The sequence below is a fragment of the Pelophylax lessonae genome, assembly GCF_965119305.1.
Source record: "Pelophylax lessonae genome assembly, chromosome: 5".
Classification (NCBI taxonomy): Eukaryota; Metazoa; Chordata; class Amphibia; order Anura; family Ranidae; genus Pelophylax; species Pelophylax lessonae.
The window spans coordinates 35,047,591-35,066,343 of NC_138772.1; the positions used below are offsets into that span (position 1 = coordinate 35,047,591).

Consider the following 18,753-nt stretch of genomic DNA (forward strand, 5'->3'; position numbering starts at 1 on the left):
CTCACACCCCCCCCCCCCACCTCCCCTCCTACCGTTAGTTGTAAGCCGCTGTGGCCATGCCCCCGACCCAACTTCCTTCCTCCCCAGCTAAAAATAAACAATTTCCAGGGGGCAGTGGGGGTTACGGACATGCCTGCTTCAAAGCAAACCCCATTGGTCAGGGATTAGGAGTGTCACAGGGGACTGGAACCCTGAGGATTTTTTTGTCTATATTTTATATTATATTTATCATTAGACACGTGCAGAATGAAAGAAATGTGTTTTGCTAATTAACTAATTTCGTTTAGGTAAATTTGTTTTCGGAATTTGTTCAGTTCTTTTTTGTTTATTCGTTTTCGAATTTGATTCAAATTTTCTGAATTCGGCCGAACTGAATTAAATTTGACTGTTTTTAGAAAATTTGAATCTGCATTCGAAATTCAGATTTTTTTTTTCTGATTCAATTGCTGCTGCTGAATTTTTCACATCTAAGAATTGCAATATGTTTACATTTCATATAAGTTTTCGAATTTGAATTTAGTTATTTTGGACGAATTCCGTTTCGTTATTTTGGAGGATTAGTTTACATTTGTTACTATTGTGATTCTGATTTCGGATACATCCAAATTTACAAATAACGATAAATCCGTCAGAATTTCAATTGTCTGTCCATCATCCTAAAATACGGCAGTGGTGTGTATATAAAGAGAATTTGAATATTTGGCTGACAGCTTCTGCAAGCCGAAGGATTCCCATGATCACCTTGGGTTATGATAGGGATGATTGGATGTTGATATGGAGTGCCACACCATGATATTCGAGTCCAAATACTAATTTATTCCAAAGTCAAGTCTAATCAGGGCTAGGATATAGCGGAAAAAATAGATAGTAAAGATTAAAAATTCTCCAATATAAAGGTCTATCTCATAGAATTAGAATATCCTCAAAAAGTTTGTATATTTCAGTATTTAAATTCAAAAAGCGAGACTCATATATATTATATAAATGCGTTACACACAGATTGATATATTTCAAGCATTTCTTTCTTTTCATTTTAGTGATTATGGCTTACAGCTAGTGACACCCGAAATTCATTATCTCAGAAAATTAGAATATTACATATTAAGACCAATAAAAAATAAAAAAAGGATTTTTAATACAGAAATGTTGGCCTATTGAAAAGTCTGTCCATGTACAGTATAGTATGCATTCAGAAGTTGGTTGGGGCTCCTTTTGCATGAATCACTGCATCAATGGAGCGTGGCATGGAGGCGATCAGCCTGTGGCACTGCTGAGGTGTTATGGAAGCCCAGGTTGCTTTGATAGCGGCCTTCAGCTCGTCTACATTGTTGGGTCTAGTGTCCCTCATCTTCCTCTTGATAATACCTCACAGATTCTCTATGGGGTTTTGGTCGGGTGAGTTTGCTGGCCAAATAAGCACAGTGATACCATGATCATGTGACCAGGTATTGGTAGTTTTGGCAGTGTGGGCGGTGCCAAGTCCTGCTGGAAAATGAAATCAGCATCTCCATAAAGCTGGTCAGCAGAGGGAAGCATGAAGTGCTGTAGAATTTCCTGCTAGAGGGCTGCGCTGAATGTCAACTTGATAACACACAGTGGACCAACACCAGCAGATGACATGGCTCCCCAAGTCATCACTGACTGTGGAAATTTTAGCATTTCATTTGGAAATCAAGGTCCCAGAGTCTGGAGGAAGAGTGGAGAGGCACAGAATCCAAGTTGCATGAGGTTCAGTGTGAAGTTCCCACAGTCAGTGATGATTTGGGGAGCCATGTCATCTGCTGGTGTTGGTCCACTGTGTTTTATCGAGTCCAAAGTCAACGCAGCTCTCTACCAGGAAATTCTAGAGCACTTCATGCTTCCCTCTGCTGACCAGCTTTATGGAGATGCTGATTTAATTTTCCAGCAGGACTTGGCACCTGCCCACGCTGCCAAATGTACCAATACCTGGTCACATGATCATGGTATCACTGTGCTTGATCGGCCAGCAAACTCGACTGACCTAAACCCTATAGAGAATCTGTGGGGTATTGTCAAGAGGAAGATAAGAGACACCAGACCCAACAATGCAGATGAGCTGAAGGCCGCTATCAAAGCAACCTGGGCTTCCATAACACCTCAGCAGTGCCACAGGCTGATCGCCTCCATGCCACCCCGCATTGATGCAGTAATTTGAGCAAAAAGAGCCCCGACCAAGTATTGAGTGCATACTATACTGTACATGGACAGACTTTTCAGTAAGCAAACGTTTCTGTATTAAGATTCCTTTTTTTAATTGGTCTTATGTAATATTCTAATTTTCTGAGATAATGAATTTCGGGGTGTCACTAGCTGTAAGCCATAATCATCAAAATTAAAAGAAAGAAGTGCTTGAAATATATCACTCTGTGTGGAACGCATCTATATAAAATATGAGTTTCACTTTTTGAATTGAATTGCTGAAATAAATTAACTTTTTGATGATATTCTAATTTTATGAGATGCTCCTGTACATCATTGTAATACATGTTTCTATATAATTTATTTTTCCATATTTTTTTGTGTTCTATTTTAGCTATCCCAGCCCTGATGAAGTGAGTTTTAACTCCCAAAATTTGTTGGCTTTGTAAGCAATCTATATTCAGAATAAACTTGTATGTGAACTTCAGTATCAGGGTTTGGTGCTTCAATTCTCAATTCTCGATTCAATCATCCTACATAGTACAGATAAATCAGTGCTGAATCAGTGTAGACGTGCGGGAGAAGTGCTGACTATGGACTCTTCAAGTGGCGCTCAGACCGCACACAATTACTAATGGTTGTTCCCAGCTGACAAGAGTCTGAGAAAAAAACGAAGAACAAACCTGTGTGTCCCCTCTTATTTTACAGATCCATCACTAACTGTCAGAGCTGACATCACTGGGCGTTATTCCAATCGACTTTACACTTATGAGCCGCAAGATATCTCTGTCTGTAAGTTTGAAATCCTAATACTGAACTCCAGGCAAACTGCTAAAATGGAAAGAGTACGGCACAAAAATATTTTTTTGACTGAATGGGTTCAAATCCCTACAGACTCCGCCTCCACTCTTTTGGGAAGGCTTTCTACTAGATTTTGGAGGGTGTCTGTAAGAATTTGAACCCATTCAGTCAAAAAAAATATTTGTGAGGTCAGGTACTGATGTTGGATGAGAGAACTTGGCTTGCAGCCAATGTTCCAATTTCTCCAATGGATGTTCAGTAGGGTTGAGGTCAGAGCTCTGTGCCAGACACTTGAGTTCCTCCACACCAAACTGGCCAAACTATGGAGTTGGCTACCATATATGTAGTCAGGTTCTGAAGTTGGATGAAGTCCTGGCTTGCAGCCAACGTTCCATATCTCATGCGTGTTCAGTACGGTTGGGGTCAGAGTTTTGTGCAGGACACTTAAGTTCTTAAGTCCTTCCACACAAAACTAGCCAAACCATGTCTGTGTGGAGCTGGCTACCATATATGTAGTCAGGTTCTGAAGTTGGATGAAGTCCTGGCTTGCAGCCAACATTCCATATCCCATGGGTGTTCAGTAGGGTTGAGCTCAGAGCTCTGTGCACGCCACTTGAGTTCCTCCACACCAAACTGGCCAAACTATGTGTTTATGGAGCTGGCTACCATATATGTGGTCAGGTTCTGAAGTTGGATGAAGACCTGGCTTGCAGTCAACATTCCAATTCATCCCATGGGTGTTCAGTAGGGTTTTCGTCAGGGCTCTGTGCAGGACACTTGAGTTCCTCCACACCAAACTGGCCAAACAATGTCTTTATGGAGCTGGCTACCATATATGTAGTCAGGTTCTGAAGTTGGATGAAGTCCTAGCTTGCAGCCAACATTCCATATCCCATGGGTGTTCAGTAGGGTTGAGCTCAGAGCTCTGTGCACGCCACTTGAGTTCCTCCACACCAAACTGGCCAAACTATGTCTTTATGGAGCTGGCTACCATATATGTGGTCAGGTTCTGAAGTTGGATGAAGACCCGGCTTGCAGTCAACATTCCAATTCATCCCATGGGTGTTCAGTAGGGTTGAGGTCAGAGTTGTGTGCAGGACACTTAAGTTCCTTCATACCAAGCTGGCCAAACCATGTCTTTGTGGAGCTGGCTACCATTTATGTGGCCAGGTTCTGAAATTTGATGAGAAGACCTGGCTTGCAGTGAATGTTCCAATTCATTCCAATGGTGTTCTATCAGATTGAGGTCAGGGCTCTGTGCAGGACACTCAAGTTTCTCCACCCCAAATTCATTAAACCGTGTCTTTAGGCTCCATTCACACCCAAGCCGTTTGATGTTTTTTTCCCAAAACACTTCCAACGCTCAACATCAATGTTCCCATTATTTTTATTTATGTAGTAACACCTGAGTGTTGAAGCCTGAATATTAGCTTCTTATTGGCCAGAGTTGCACATTTTTTGCCTCTCTACAGACTTCAATGGGAGCGTCAGAAAAATGCGTGAAAATGCCCGTAACGCAAGCTTTATGTGCAATTTCTTGTCTTTCCTTCTAGTAACTAGCTTTCCATTGGCTAAAATCACAGTGGTTGCTGGCCGTGTGGGGGGCCATCAGGGGGCGCACATGTGTGTGCCCTAAGCCTTAAAGTAGGCAGCGACAAACCAGTGTGTCGTTTTGCGTACAGTGGCCCTGGGCCTAGTACAATGCGGGTGGGTGTTAAGTGGGTATTCAAATTATTAGGTGTGACTCACATTGCGACATGAACACTGTACACATTTAGAATATCCTTGATGCAGCCTTTTGGTGCAATTATCTACATATTGCTTCTCTGTATGGGGGAAGTTTGTGGACCCCTGACCATCACATGTATATGGGCTTGTTGGACAACCATTCTAAAATCACACACATTGATATGGACTTGGAGTATGGCACAACTGCAAACCTTCCAAGACATGGCCGTCCACCTAAACTGACAGGCAGGGCAAGAAGAGCATTAATCAGAGAAGCAGATAGAAGGGGCACTCATCTAGGTAGAGTGAGGTGTTATATGGCCAACATCCCAAATAAATAGCAAAGAAACCCCCCCCCCCCCCCCGGTAGGGAACGGGACTTTAAGGGCCGAATATAACACCACAAGTGTGAATAAGTTGAAACATAATTTTAATAAATTAACATAAAATCAAATGAACCGATGAAGATAAATACATGTATCACAATATAGTTGTAAAAACTTGTCATGGTAGGACAAGAAGAATGGTGGAGCATAGATTTCCAATGGGCACCTGACACCCTACGCGTTGCGGGAAAACCCATCATCAGGGGTGTGAGCAATGGAATTCAATATGCATAGAAACATTTGTTTGTGCAATAAAAAATACAACAGGTAATACAAAATATAACAATGAAAATACCTTAAAGGTACATAATGTCCAAGGGACAAAAATATGTATTCAAAAAATCACAAACAATCATGTTGGATTAAACAATGTTTTCAGGGTACGTTGTTTAATCTAACATGATTTTGTGATACATGTATTTATCTTCATCAGGGATTTTTTGGATGAATTCCATTGCTCACAGCCCTGATGAAGGGTTTTCCCGCAACGCGTAGGGTGTCAGGTGCCCATTGGAAATCTATGCTCCACCATTCTTCTTGTCCTACCATGACAAGTTTTTACAACTTTATATTGTGATACATGTATTTATCTTTATCAGTTCATTTGATTTTATGTTATTTTATTAAAATTATGCTTTAACTTATTCACACTTGTGGTGTTATATTCGGCCCTTAAAGTCCCGTTCCCTACCAAGGGGGGGTTTTCTTTGTTAATCAGAGAAGCAGCCAAGAGGGACTTTTGGCTAAGATCAAGTGTAGTATCTGTTCTTATCAGTGATCCAGTGGTGGCGCTGTGCTGTCATCTGACCTGACCAAGGTTGGGTGACAGCTATGCAAATCTGCTGGAGTGATGGGGACCTGGAAGGTTGGTACTGGCAGGAACTGAAACTGGAGCGCCTGAGCATAATTGGGGGCCTGGAGTAAGTTCTGGAAGGGTTCATTACCTCTTGAGTTGAATGGACTACCTTGTCTGGCCAGGGGCCGGGAGGGGAGAAGGTCCACGGTGACTGTGCCCCCTGGGACTGGTCACCCCAGGGGTGCTCTTAGTAACACATGAGTGTGGAACCCCACAGTGTGAACTGGCACAAGGTCACAGCAGCACCAAATTTGCTTTCCTTTCTGCACTGTGCCTCATGGGCTGGGCCTTTTGGCTAAAGTCCGAGGCAATTTTTGCTTACCAGGCCCTAGGGCCCGGCCAGTGCACATTTGGCACGGCCACTCTATTATTTTCTTATTTATTTTCCTCACTGTTTGTCACTTTCTCTTTTGTGTATGTTTTTATGGATTGTAGGGTGTGAGTCCTCGGGCTTACCCTGAAGTCTAGGGAGAGGATGTGTGGCCCTCAGGTTCCTTACTCCCCTGCCTCTGGGGGGTCTCTCTTCGGGAGAGCCCCCTGGCCTAGTATTCGGGGTCGGCTTCGGCTGGCCTGAAGAATGGGATCCGCAAGGCCTTCTGGCTTGGCAGTACATGGAAACCTTAATCCCTGTCAGGAGCCTTGCGCTCCGGGGGGATCAGGGTAGAAGTCCTACCCCTTCGGGGGGTGGACTAAAGCACACCCTGAAGTGCACTTTTTGTGTGTGTGTTTCACATGCACATTTTTTTATTCACTTACGGGTTTTTTCGTTGTAGGTTTTTGCACCACCGTGGACCTAAGAAAAAAGAATCTGTCCACAGGACAACTATTAGTCGTGCATTCTACGAATCTGTGGCAAGACTTAAAAATTACTGTGCACAGATGCTCTCCATCCAATCTGACAGAGCTTGAGATATTTTGCACAGAAGAATGGGCAAAAATGTTCCTCTCTAGATGTGCAAAGCTGGTAGAGACATCCCAAAAAGACTTGCAGCTGTAAGGCCTCTTGCATACAATACTCCTGTTTAAGCATCTCCTTTTTCAGCCGTAATTTTTGTCTTATTGAAAAGCGTGCATTTGCGCGTATTTTGCGCATTTTTGCGCATATGCGTTCGTGCTAATTCGCGGAAATTTGCGTAAATTCGCGCCTCTGAATATGCAATTTTTTTTTCAGATCAACAGTATGCAAATGCACGCACTAGGCGTAAATTACTGTCCAAAAATGCAGATTTTTCTATTTTGTTCTTACTAAAGAATACGCGGTGCTCGTTTACGTGCCTGTGTGCATAGGCACATTAGAATGAATGGGCTGTATTTTAGCTCATAAAAAAAAAAAAAAGCTGTACTGAGCATTTTTAAGCTGCAGTGTGCAAGGGGCCTTATTGCAGGGAAAGGCGGTTCTGCAAAGTACTGGGGGGTGAATACAAATGCACACCACACTTTTCACAGATGTATTTGCAAAACATTTTCAAAACCATTTATCATTTTCCTTCCACTTCACAATTATGTGCTACTTTGTGTTGTTCTATCACATAACATCCCAATAAAATACATTTATATTTTTGGTTGTAACATGACAACATGTGGACAATTTCAAGGGGTGTGAATACTTTTTCAAGGCACTGTATATGAACGTTACAATTACAGTATATTGGTGTTACAAGTACATGGACAATACAATTACATGGGCTTTACAAGCATGTGGATGTTGCAATTACATGGATGTTACAGTAACATGGACATTACAATTACATGGATGTTACAGTAACATGGACATTACAATTACATGGATGTTCCAGTAACATGGACATTACAATTACATGGATGTTACAGTAACATGGACATTACAATTACATGGATGTTCCAGTAACATGGACATTACAATTACATGGATGTTACAGTAACATGGACATTACAATTACATGGATGTTACAGTAACATGGACATTACAATTACATGGATGTCCAGTAACATGGATATTACAATTACATGGATAGGTAGAAAAGTCATGGTTGTAACCAACAAAGGACATAAAAAAGCAAAACTAATGAGTGACACTGAAAGAATGTAGCAAGTAATCAACTTCCAATACCTTGTAGAGGCCATCTCCGAAACTCAGCTTCCAGAGTCATTGTTTTCTGTAGAGATGTGCACAAAGGAAACATTTGTTTTGTTTCAGATTCACTTCTTTCACAGATTTATTTGTAAAAAACATGAAAAACCATTTATCATTTTCCTTCCACTTCACAATTATGTGTCGCTTTGTGTTGTTCTATCACATAAAATCCCAATAAAATACATTTAAGTTTTTGGTTGTAACATGACAAAATTTCAAGGGGTATGAATACTTTTTCAGGGCACTGTAGCTGAAAGCTTGCCATTAAACATGCACTGCATCACTCAGCGCTGTGGAATCGCTCATTCCTAATGATTTTCTTTGTGTGTTTTTATTTCAGTGATAGAAAATATGAAGAAAGCGATGCGCCTCATCCAGACAGAGCTATGATCAGCGCTCAGCAGGGGGCTCTAAAATATCCTCAGATAATAGATTTTTAACAATCAACTCACACAGGTCCTTTTAGAGACAGTTCACATATATGCAATGTCAGACATCGCATGTGATTCACATCGCACTGCTCTGAAAAATCACATGTGATGTCTGTGCGATGCAAATTTAACCATACAGATTGTATGGCTGAATTTGCATCGCATTCGGACCAAACTCGCACAGGACCCTTTTTTGGGTCCGTACCAGAATCGGATCGCATGATTGTTCACAACTATGAGATCTGATTCATGTCCGAACTGACAGTTCACGCTGCGATATGCGTTTTTTTTGTGTATGGTTTGAGCCAGGGAGATGATCACCTCAGTGGCGTATTTAGGTTTTGTGCTGCCCTAGGCCTAACTAAACTTGTGCACCCCCTAATTTAAATATGACCCACCCCTTCCTGTAAAGGCCACACCCCTTCCTGTTTATGACCCGCCCTGTCATCTTTAAACCACAGACCACAGCCACAGTCTATCAGTGCAGCCTCATCAGTTCCCATAAGTTCAGCCTCATCAGTGCCCATCAGTGCAGCCTCATCAGTGCCCATCAGTACAGCATATCAGTGCTGCCTTATCAGTGCAGCCTCATCAGTGCCCATCAGTGCAGTTTATCAGTACCCACCATTGCTGCCTCATCAGTGGCCATTAGAGCAGCATATTAGTGCCCATCGGTACAGCCTGTTAGCGCCCATCAGTGCAGCATATGAGTGCCCATCAGTGCCTGGGGGCAGAGGGGAGTAGGCGGAGCATTTGGCTGCAGTACCACACTTATTAGCATTGGCAGCCTTCAGACCAGTTGTGTTAAGTGTGGGTGGCGGCCTGCGGTCTGTCCGAATGTCCTAACCGGCCGGTATTATCATACTGGTAGGTAGCAGTGTGACCGCTTTATGGGGGTACCAGACTGATTTGCCTCCTGGACCCTGCCCTCCGGCCCAACTCACCACATAAGACTGGCACTATACAAAAAGTGTAGCGAAAGCCGGCGGGGACCCTTTTCGTGCAGGGAGGAGGCTGGGGTTTTTTTCGTGCAGGGTGCAGCTTTTTGCTGCCCCCCCCCTGCAAAGTGCCGCCCTAGGCCTGGGCCTTGTTGGCCTTGTTGGCCTAGGCCAAGATACAGCACTGGTCACCTACTGGGTGGCAACAGTAGAGGAAAAAATTATAACTTCAATTTAAAGGCCTCTTTACATTTAGTTTTTTCTGATATGCGAACTGATCCGGGGGTGCCGTTAAAATTATATTGACACCCCCAGCGATTCGCATACGACAGTGTGAACTGCCTGCGAGTCGGGTGCGATGCAGGAACCCGCAGTGGATTCACAGGATTCCCACATCGCATATATGTGAACCGGAACTAAATGTCCATAGCAGGAGATTTGTGTCCACTTCTCCATGAGATCCCCAACAGTTGGTGCCATTACCTCCCAGTCACTGCTCCACACTTTTCTGACCAATCGTATTCCTCTCAGCTCCCCAGCACAGCCATAGACACAAATTTCGGGACCCTTTACCGAAAATACTGTCATTTTACCTATTTATAGCAATGTAACAGGGCACTCGTCCCCCTCCTTTCCTGACACCTGCAGGCTGCATGCTCAGATAAGGGTCTGGTATGGATTTTAGGAGGGAGCCAACACCATTTAAAAAAAAAAAAAAATTGGCGTGAGGTTCCTCTCAAAATCCATACCAGACCAGAAGGGCCTGGTATGGATTGGGGGGGAGGAACCCCTCGCCGTTCTTTTGCTGATTTTTTATTTATATTGCCGACAATGCTTGTTTTTACATTCAGCTGTCAGCGGGGATGCCCGCTGACGGCTGATGACTCATCGGTTTTTAAGGACGCGGTGGCTGGCTTCCCGCCTGCTCCTTAACAACTAGCTATAAACAGTGTGTCATGGAGAGAAAAGAATGCAAAAGGCATGTAAAAACGCAACAAAATGCATCAAAACGCAACACTTGTGTTTTTGGTGCGGGTCCATTGAAGTCGATTACATGCAAAATGCAATCCCTGACCCTTTCCAAAAACACACCGGCTGAAAAATGCATAGATGTGAACATGTACCATAGGAAACCATTATAAATGGACTGTAGTGCGTTTCTACAAACTTCAAAAAGCACTAAAAAAGGCATAGGAGTGAACCTAGGGTTAAAGGAAAAGAGAATAAGGGAAAGGATGTCAAAAATTTGTAAATGTTGAGTCTTTTTTTACCACCCTATTTCCTCTATCCTTACCGCTCTAGACACAGGTCCACTTACCATATCTCACAGCAAAACACCGAAATGCGTTGGTCTAATGCTGTGCCATTCTGAATGACATCCCATCACGCCTTCCACTTAACATGTATCGCAGCCCTCCACCAAAAAAAACAAAAAAAAACCAGCATGCAGCATTTATTTGCAGAACATCACAACATACACTATATTTTCAAAAGTATTGGGACGCCTGCCTCTTCACACACATGAACTTTAATGGCATCCCGGTCTTAGTCTGTAGGGATCAATATTGAGTTGGCCCAACCTTTGTAGCTATAATAGCTTCAACCCTTCTATTGAGGCTGTCCACAAGGTTTAGGAGTGTGTCTATGGGAATGATTGACCATTCTTCCAGAAGTGCATTTGTAAGGTCAGGCACTGATGTTGGTAGAGAAGGCCTGACTCGCAGTCTCCGCTGTAATTCAACCCAAAGGTGTTCTATTGGGTTGAGGTCAGGACTCTGTGCAGGCCAGTCAAGTTGCTCCACCCCAAACTCGCTCATCCATGTCCTTATGGACCTTGCTTTGTGCTCTGGTGTGCAGTCATGTTGGAACAGGAAGGATCCATCCCCAAACTGTTCCCACAAAGTTGGGAGCATGAAATTGTCCAAAATGTCTTGGTATGCTGATGCCTTAAGAGTTCCCTTCACTGGAACTAAGGGGCCAAGCCCAACCCCTGAAAAACAACCCCACACCATAATCCCCCCTCCACCAAATGATGTGGACCAGTGCACAAAGCAAGGTCCATAAAGACATGGATGAGTGAGTTTGGGATGGAGGAACTTGACTGGCCTGCACCTCAATCCGATAGAACACCTTTGGGATGAATTAGAGTGAAGACTGCGAGCCAGGCCTTCTCGTCCAACATAAACGCTCTTCTGGAAGAATGGTCAAACATTCCCATAGACGCACTCCTAAACCTTGTGGACAGCCTTCCCAGAAGAGTTGAAGCTGTTATAGCTGTAAAGGGTGGGCCAACTCAATATTGAACCCTACGGACTAAGACTGGAATGCCATTAAAGTGGAGTTGCACCCAAAAATGGAACTTCCGCTTTAAGTTGTCCTGACCCCATGACATGCAACATTTTGCATGTAATGTTTTTTAGGGGGGGGGGGGGGGGAGCGGGTACCTAGTTTTGACAAGTACCCGCTCCCACTTCCGCTTGGGCCACCTAGGCGGCTCCAGCCGAAGTTCTCCTCTCCCCCTCCCTCCCTGCAATCGTCTGGGACACGTCTTACTGTAACAGAATGATGTGGATGGGCCCCTATGGTACATACAGCACTGGGAGTACTCACACTGAACCTATAAGACCCGGCCTTCTGTATGTTCAGAAGATTCTGCACTGCTCTGACAACCCCTCCAGAATATTCTTCCTTATTGTCTGTAAGGTTCTTACGTTGTATTTTTGTAGACTGTAATCATCCCAGCACATCGGCGTCTTTCTTTATAAGGTGATATTTTTAGGAAATGTAGAGATGTGAAATGTTAAATAAAATTGATTTTTGAAAACAAAAAAAGTTTGCAAATTTTTATGCAGTTTGTTTATAAACAGAGGTGTGCGTTCTAAAATAGAAGTACAACAAATTATATGTAGCAGGTTTTCCAGGCATTGGGCCTGGGTCTGCCATTGTTACCGGTAACACTCCCAGAACATTTGAGCTGTAACTCCAGGTGTGAGATTGGAGACAATGACCATTCCGGCATCTTTGGTTTGATAATGGGGATGGGAGAAGGGAATGAGTGGGATACTCCTCTGGCTCAACTAGGTACAATTTCGGGACTCTTCTAGCAAAAATGCCTGTTAGCGCTGTCTTCACGCCAGCCAACGCTTCCTGACGCTTGAATTTACTGTAACACTGAAAACTGTGCTGGAACCTCAACTTTATTTCTGAAGATCCAGGACTGTAGAATACTTGACTCCTGACACTGCTTTGCTCAAAAGTCACTGAATAGCTCCCTCCAGCCCTGCACTGCCGTGAGGTAACTCTTTATAAATTCCTGTGCTGCTGCAACTCTCAACTGGTACACTCCACACTGTACACTAGCTCTTCAGGCCACAAACTGCAGGCGCCCCTTTAACACTTCAGGGTCCTCAACCTAGGTACCCCCTCTAACACTTCAGGGTCCTCTGACTAGGCACCCCCTTTACAGCTAGCTGACTCTTGGATTCCAGAACCTTCTCCGGAGCAGTGGCGGCTGGTGCTCAAAATTTTTTGGGGGGGCGCAAACAGAAAAAATCGAATAGGCATTGCTTTGCAGCAAAAAACGCGGCAAAAAATTGCATGACATTGAGGTCACAAAAGTGTGAAAGGAGCCTTCAGTAATCAAAGTATAGTGGGCCGTGCCCCCATCAATGCAGAGTTACTACAGCATGCCCCCATTCAATGCAGAGTTACTATAGCGTGCCCCCATTCAATGCAGTTACTACAGCGTGCCCCCATTCAATGCAGTGACCAGCTTGCCCCCCATCAATGCAGTGACCAGCGTGCCGTGCCCCCATCAATGCAGTGACCAGCGTGCCGTGCCCCCATCAATGCAGTGACCAGCGTGCCATGCCCCCATCAATGCAGTGACCAGCTTGCCGTGCCCCCTTCAATGCAGTGACCAGCTTGCCGTGCCCCCTTCAATGCAGTGACCAGCTTGCCGTGCCCCCATCAATGCAGTGACCAGCTTTCCGTGCCCCCTTCAATGCAGTGACCAGCTTGCCATGCCCCCATCAATGCAGTGACCAGCTTGCCCTGCCCCCTTCAATGCAGTGACCAACGTGCCGTTCCCCCTTCAATGCAGTGACCAGCTTGCCGTGCCCCCATCAATGCAGTGACCAGCTTGCTGTGCCCCCTTCAATGCAGTGACCAGCTTGCCGTGCCCCCTTCAATGCAGTGACCAGCTTGCCGTGCCCCCATCAATGCAGTGACCAGCTTGCCGTGCCCCCATCAATGCGGTGACCAGCTTGCCGTGCCCCCTTCAATGCGGTGACCAGCTTGCCGTGCCCCCTTCAATGCAGTGACCAGCTTGCCGTGCCCCTATCAATGCAGTGACCAGCTTGCCGTGCCCCCTTCAATGCAGTGACCAGCATGCCGTGCTACCATCAATGCAGAGACCAGCGTACATGCCCCCTTCAATGCAGTGTGCCCCCCCCCCCCCCCCGAGACCAGTGCACTTACCTGGAGCAGCCGCGGCGGCGGCTTCTCTTCAGTCCCGGCGGCGGCTTCTCCTCACTGTGTCCCCTGGCGGCGCGTCTCCTCCAGTCCCTCCCGCTCCCGCCTCCTCCTCGGCCAATGGCATGGGGTTTGCCTTGCGGCTAATCGGGAAGCGCGATTGGCCAGGAGGAGGATCGGTGTGACAATAGCGAATTTTCATTCGCTATTGTCACACAATGGGTAGGCTCAGTGCGCCCCGGCTTCACCCTTTGCATCACCCTATTAGAGCCTCTGGCTCTAATCAGGTGATTTAAAAAAAAAACCCATTAAGCATGCAGATTAGGGGGCCAGATGCATGGATGGGGGGGGCGGCGCCCCTGCGCCCTAAATACACCGGCCGCCACTGCTCCGGAGCGGTCCCCTCTGACACTAGGCAGACCTCTAGGGGCAATCCTCAGTACTCACGATCTTTGCAGGCTTTCCTGGGACTGGACCCCTCTCTCTCTCTCCACTGGTTCTCGGCACACCGGATCCCCTTCAGCTCTACTCAGCACCCTCTGGATTCTCAGGCAGCACCCCGAGACATCCACTTCCTCTGACAGGAGGAGAGACAGCCGTACTCCCCCCTCCTGGGACTCTGCTTCCCGCCAAAGAGCGCTGCGTCATGTGCTCCCTCCAAACTTATACCCACTCCCAGAATCCTCTGCGGCAATATCTGCCTTCTTGGGTAGATACAAGCCTGACTGAGCCACTGATTGGGTTTCCTCCACTGCCCTATGAGAATCCTCTCACAGAGCCAGTGGGGAGACTTCCCTCTCAGTAACCTCACCTGGGGAGACATGACCGTCCAGCTGAAATCATGGCCTTGCTGTTAAACAGCCAAGGCCCACTATACTTTACCCAGCACCTACCTGTAGATGCAAACTCACCCTAGCTCTACCGCATAGTGAAATGAACATGGAGCTGAGTGTCGGTGCTCAGGCTGCAGTGTCCAGATGCATGCAATTGCTTCCAAGTAACAAGAAAAGCCGGCACACGAATGCTTCCTTTTGATGCGATTTATACCAGCATGATAGCAGTGTACAACATGATGAAATGTTAATGCGTTTTGGCCGTAGCGTTACACATAGCAATGAGTAAGGCTATGAATAAGGCTACGGCCGAAACGCGTTAGAGTTTTACCATGTTGTACACTTCTGTCAGCTGGAATAAATCGCATCGAAAGAAAGCATTTGTGTGTCGGCTTTACTTGTTACTTGGAAACAACAAATTATATGATCTGAGGCAAACCGAGACAAGCCTCCATCTCAAAAAAAAAGTATTTTGGTCATGGGACTTTCAATGAGGCAAGTCACTTGTAAAAGTACATACAATTGACAATTTATAAAAAATTGGTCATTGTTAAACATTCATAATTATGCAAATAAAACGTATATAAAGTAAATCAATGTACAATTATGACAGGTACATATGTTAGAAAGAGTTGACATATGGGAGATTCATATATAGATGGAACAAAATTCATATTATAACTGCTTCCCACCGCCCGCCGCAGTTTTACTGCGGCAGGCTGGCTCTCCTGCGTGATCCGATGTAGATCTACTTCAGTCACGCGCAGGGTGCTGGGGGGGGCGAGCACGCACCGCCGGCGGCATGCTCCCGCCCAGACTAGGCAGCGGGGATGCCGATACACAGGGCTGGCGGCTGCGATCGCTCCCCACTGAGAGTTAAGGACAGTCTGCTGTTGTAAACACAGCCGACCGTTGTTCTCTTTGAAATGATCACAGAGTGCCTGTGATCCTTCTATATAGGATCACAGGTCTCTATGATCATTTCACAAGTCCCTCCCCCCACAGTTAGTAAACACTCCCCTACGCTCACACTTAACCCTTTAATCACCCCTATGTTAACCCCTTCCCTGCCAGTGTCATTATTACAGTAACAGCACATATTTTTAGATAAATGGAGCAAGAGTTAAAAACACTAATAAGTGTAAAATCACCTACTCACCCAGCGCTAAAATACACTATAAGAACAATTGAAATAAAAACCGTAAAAGTAAAAGCTGCTGCTATACAAAGGGAAAACTGAAATAAGGTGCAACAAATGCAGCTTGCATAAACCAATTTGTGACACTAGCAGCGCTAAAGCTAAAGCAGCACATATTTTTAGCACTGATTACTGTAGTAATGTCACTGGTCCCCCCAAAAGTGTCAAAAATGTCAGCTAGGTGTCTGATCTGTCCGCCGCAATGTCGCAGTCCCGCTAAAAATTGCAGATCGCCGCTATTACTAGTAAAAAAAAAATAAATAAATAAAAATGACAAATCTTTACTCTAGTTTGTAGACACGATAACTTTTGTGCAAACCAATCAAAATACGCTTATTGCGATTTTATTTTTACCAAAAATATGAAGCAGAATACAAATTGGCCTAAAAGGATGAAAAAAATTGATTTTTTATTTTTTTGGGAATGCTATATAGCAGAATGTGAAAAATATATTATTATTATTATTTTTTTTTTTTTTAGAAATGTCGCTCTTTTTTTGTTTATAGCGCAAAATAAAAAAATTGCACAGGTGATCAAATACCGCCAAAAGAAAGCTCTATTTGTGGGAAAAAAAGACATCAATTTTATTTGGGTACAGCGTCTCACAACCGCACAATTTTTTGTTAAAGTAACGCAGTGCCGAATCGCAAAAAATGGCCTGGTCATTAAGGGGGCAAATCCTTTCCGGTCCAGAAGTGGATAATGGTACATAAAGGTGTATACATAAGGAAATACATGATTGGCATACACGCAGCGGTCTTCAAACTATGGCCCTCCAGTTGTTCAAGAACTACGATTCCCATCATGCTTAGTCATGTCTGTGAATGTCAGAGTTTTACAATGCCTCATGGGATGTGTAGTTCTGCAACAGCTGGAGGGCTGTAGTTTGTAGATCCCTGGCATATAGTATAGCATAGCAAACACAGTCCCAGCACAGGATCCTAGAGCTCTCAGTCCCAGCACAGGATCCTAGAGCTCACAGTCCCTGCACAGTATCATAGAGCTCACAGTCCCTGCACAAGATTATAGAGCTCACAGTCCCTGCCAAGGATCACAGAGCTCACAGTCCCAGCACAGGATCATAGAGCTCACAGTCCCAGCACAGTATCATAGAGCTCACAGTCCCTGCACAGGATTATAGAGCTCACAGTCCCAGCCACTGGATCATAGAGCTCACAGTCTCAGCACAGGATCATAGAGCTCACAGTCCCTGCACAGGATAATAGAGTTCACTGTCCCAGCATAGGATTATAGAACTCACAGTCCCAGCACCTGGATCATAGAACTCACAGTCCCAGCACCTGGATCATAGAGCTCACAGTCTCAGCACTGGAACATAGAGCTCACAGCCCCAGCACTGGATCATAGAGCTCACAGTCCCAACACTGGATCGTAGAGCTCACAGTCTCAGCACTGGATCATAGACCTCACAGTCCCAGTACAGGAACATAGAGCTCACAGTCCCAGTACAGGAACATAGAGCTCACAGTCCCAGCACAGGATCAGAAAGCTCATAGTCCCAGTACAGGATCATAGAGCTCACAGTCCCAGCACAGGATCGGAGAGCCCACAGCTCCAGCACAGTATCCTAGAGCTCACAGTCCCAGCACAGGATCATAGAGCTCACAGTCTCAGCACAGGATCATAGAGCTCTCAGTCACAGCACAGAATCGTAGAGCTCACAGTCTAAGCACAGGTTCAGAGAGCTCACAGTCCCAGTACAATATCATAGAGCTCACAGTCCCAGCACAGGTTCAGAGAGCTCACAGTCCCAGTACAATATCATAGAGCTCACAGTCCCAGCACAGGATCAGAGAGCTCACAGTCCCAGTACAATATCATAGAGCTCACAGTCCCAGCACAGGATCAGAAAGCTCACAGTCCCAGTACAATATCATAGAGCTCACAGTCCCAGCACAGGATCAGAGAGCTCACAGTCCCAGTACAATATCATAGAGCTCACAGTCCCAGAACAGGATCAGAGAGCTCACAGTCCCAGTACAATATCATAGAGCTCACAGTCCCAGCACAGGATCAGAGAGCTCACAGTCCCAGTACAATATCATAGAGCTCACTGTCCCAGCACAGGATCATAGAGCTCACAGTCCCAGTACAAAATCATAGAGCTCACAGTCCCAGCACAGGATCAGAGAGCTCACAGTCCTAGCACAGGATCAGAGAGCTCACAGTCCAAGCACAGGATCATAGAGCTCACAGTCCCAGCACAGGATCATAGAGCTCACAGTCCCAGTACAGGATCAGAGAGCTCACAGTCACTGCACAGGATCAGAGAGCTCACAGCCACTGCACAGGATCAGAGAGCTCACAGTCCCAGCACAAGATCATAGAGCTCACAGTCCCAGCACAAGATCAGAGAGCTCACAGTCCCAGTACAGGATCAGAGAGCTAACAGCCACTGCACAGGATCAGAGAGCTCACAGTCCCAGCACAAGATCATAGAGCTCACAGTCCCAGCACAAGATCAGAGAGCTCACAGTCCCAGCACAGGATCATAGAGCTCACAGTACCAGCACAGGATCATAGAGCTCACAGTCCCAGTACAGGATCAGAGAGCTCACAGTCACTGCACAGGATCAGAGAGCTCACAGTCCCAGCACAAGATCATAGAGCTCACAGTCCCAGCACAGGATCATAGAGCTCACAGTCCCAGCACAGGATCATAGAGCTCACAGTCCCAGCACAGGATCATAGAGCTCACAGTCCCAGTACAGGAACATAGAGCTCACAGTCCCAGCACAGGATCAGAGAGCTCCCAGTACAGGATCAGAGAGCTCACAGTCACTGCACAGGATCAGAGAGCTCACAGTCCCAGCAC

At 45.4% G+C, this 18,753-nt stretch overlaps 1 protein-coding gene across 1 annotated transcript in view; it reads left to right on the top strand.

The window, feature by feature from the left end:
- LOC309556418 (uncharacterized protein) overlaps positions 1-18,753 on the top strand; it is a gene marked incomplete at its 3' end in the record, with an annotated part of 185,571 nt that overhangs the window by 65,618 nt on the left and 101,200 nt on the right. The window contains exons 7-8 of the mRNA XM_082258884.1: positions 2,869-2,952; positions 8,385-8,427. Coding sequence (XP_082115010.1) covers positions 2,869-2,952; positions 8,385-8,427 — 127 coding nt within the window. The remainder of the gene's footprint in view (positions 1-2,868; positions 2,953-8,384; positions 8,428-18,753) is intronic.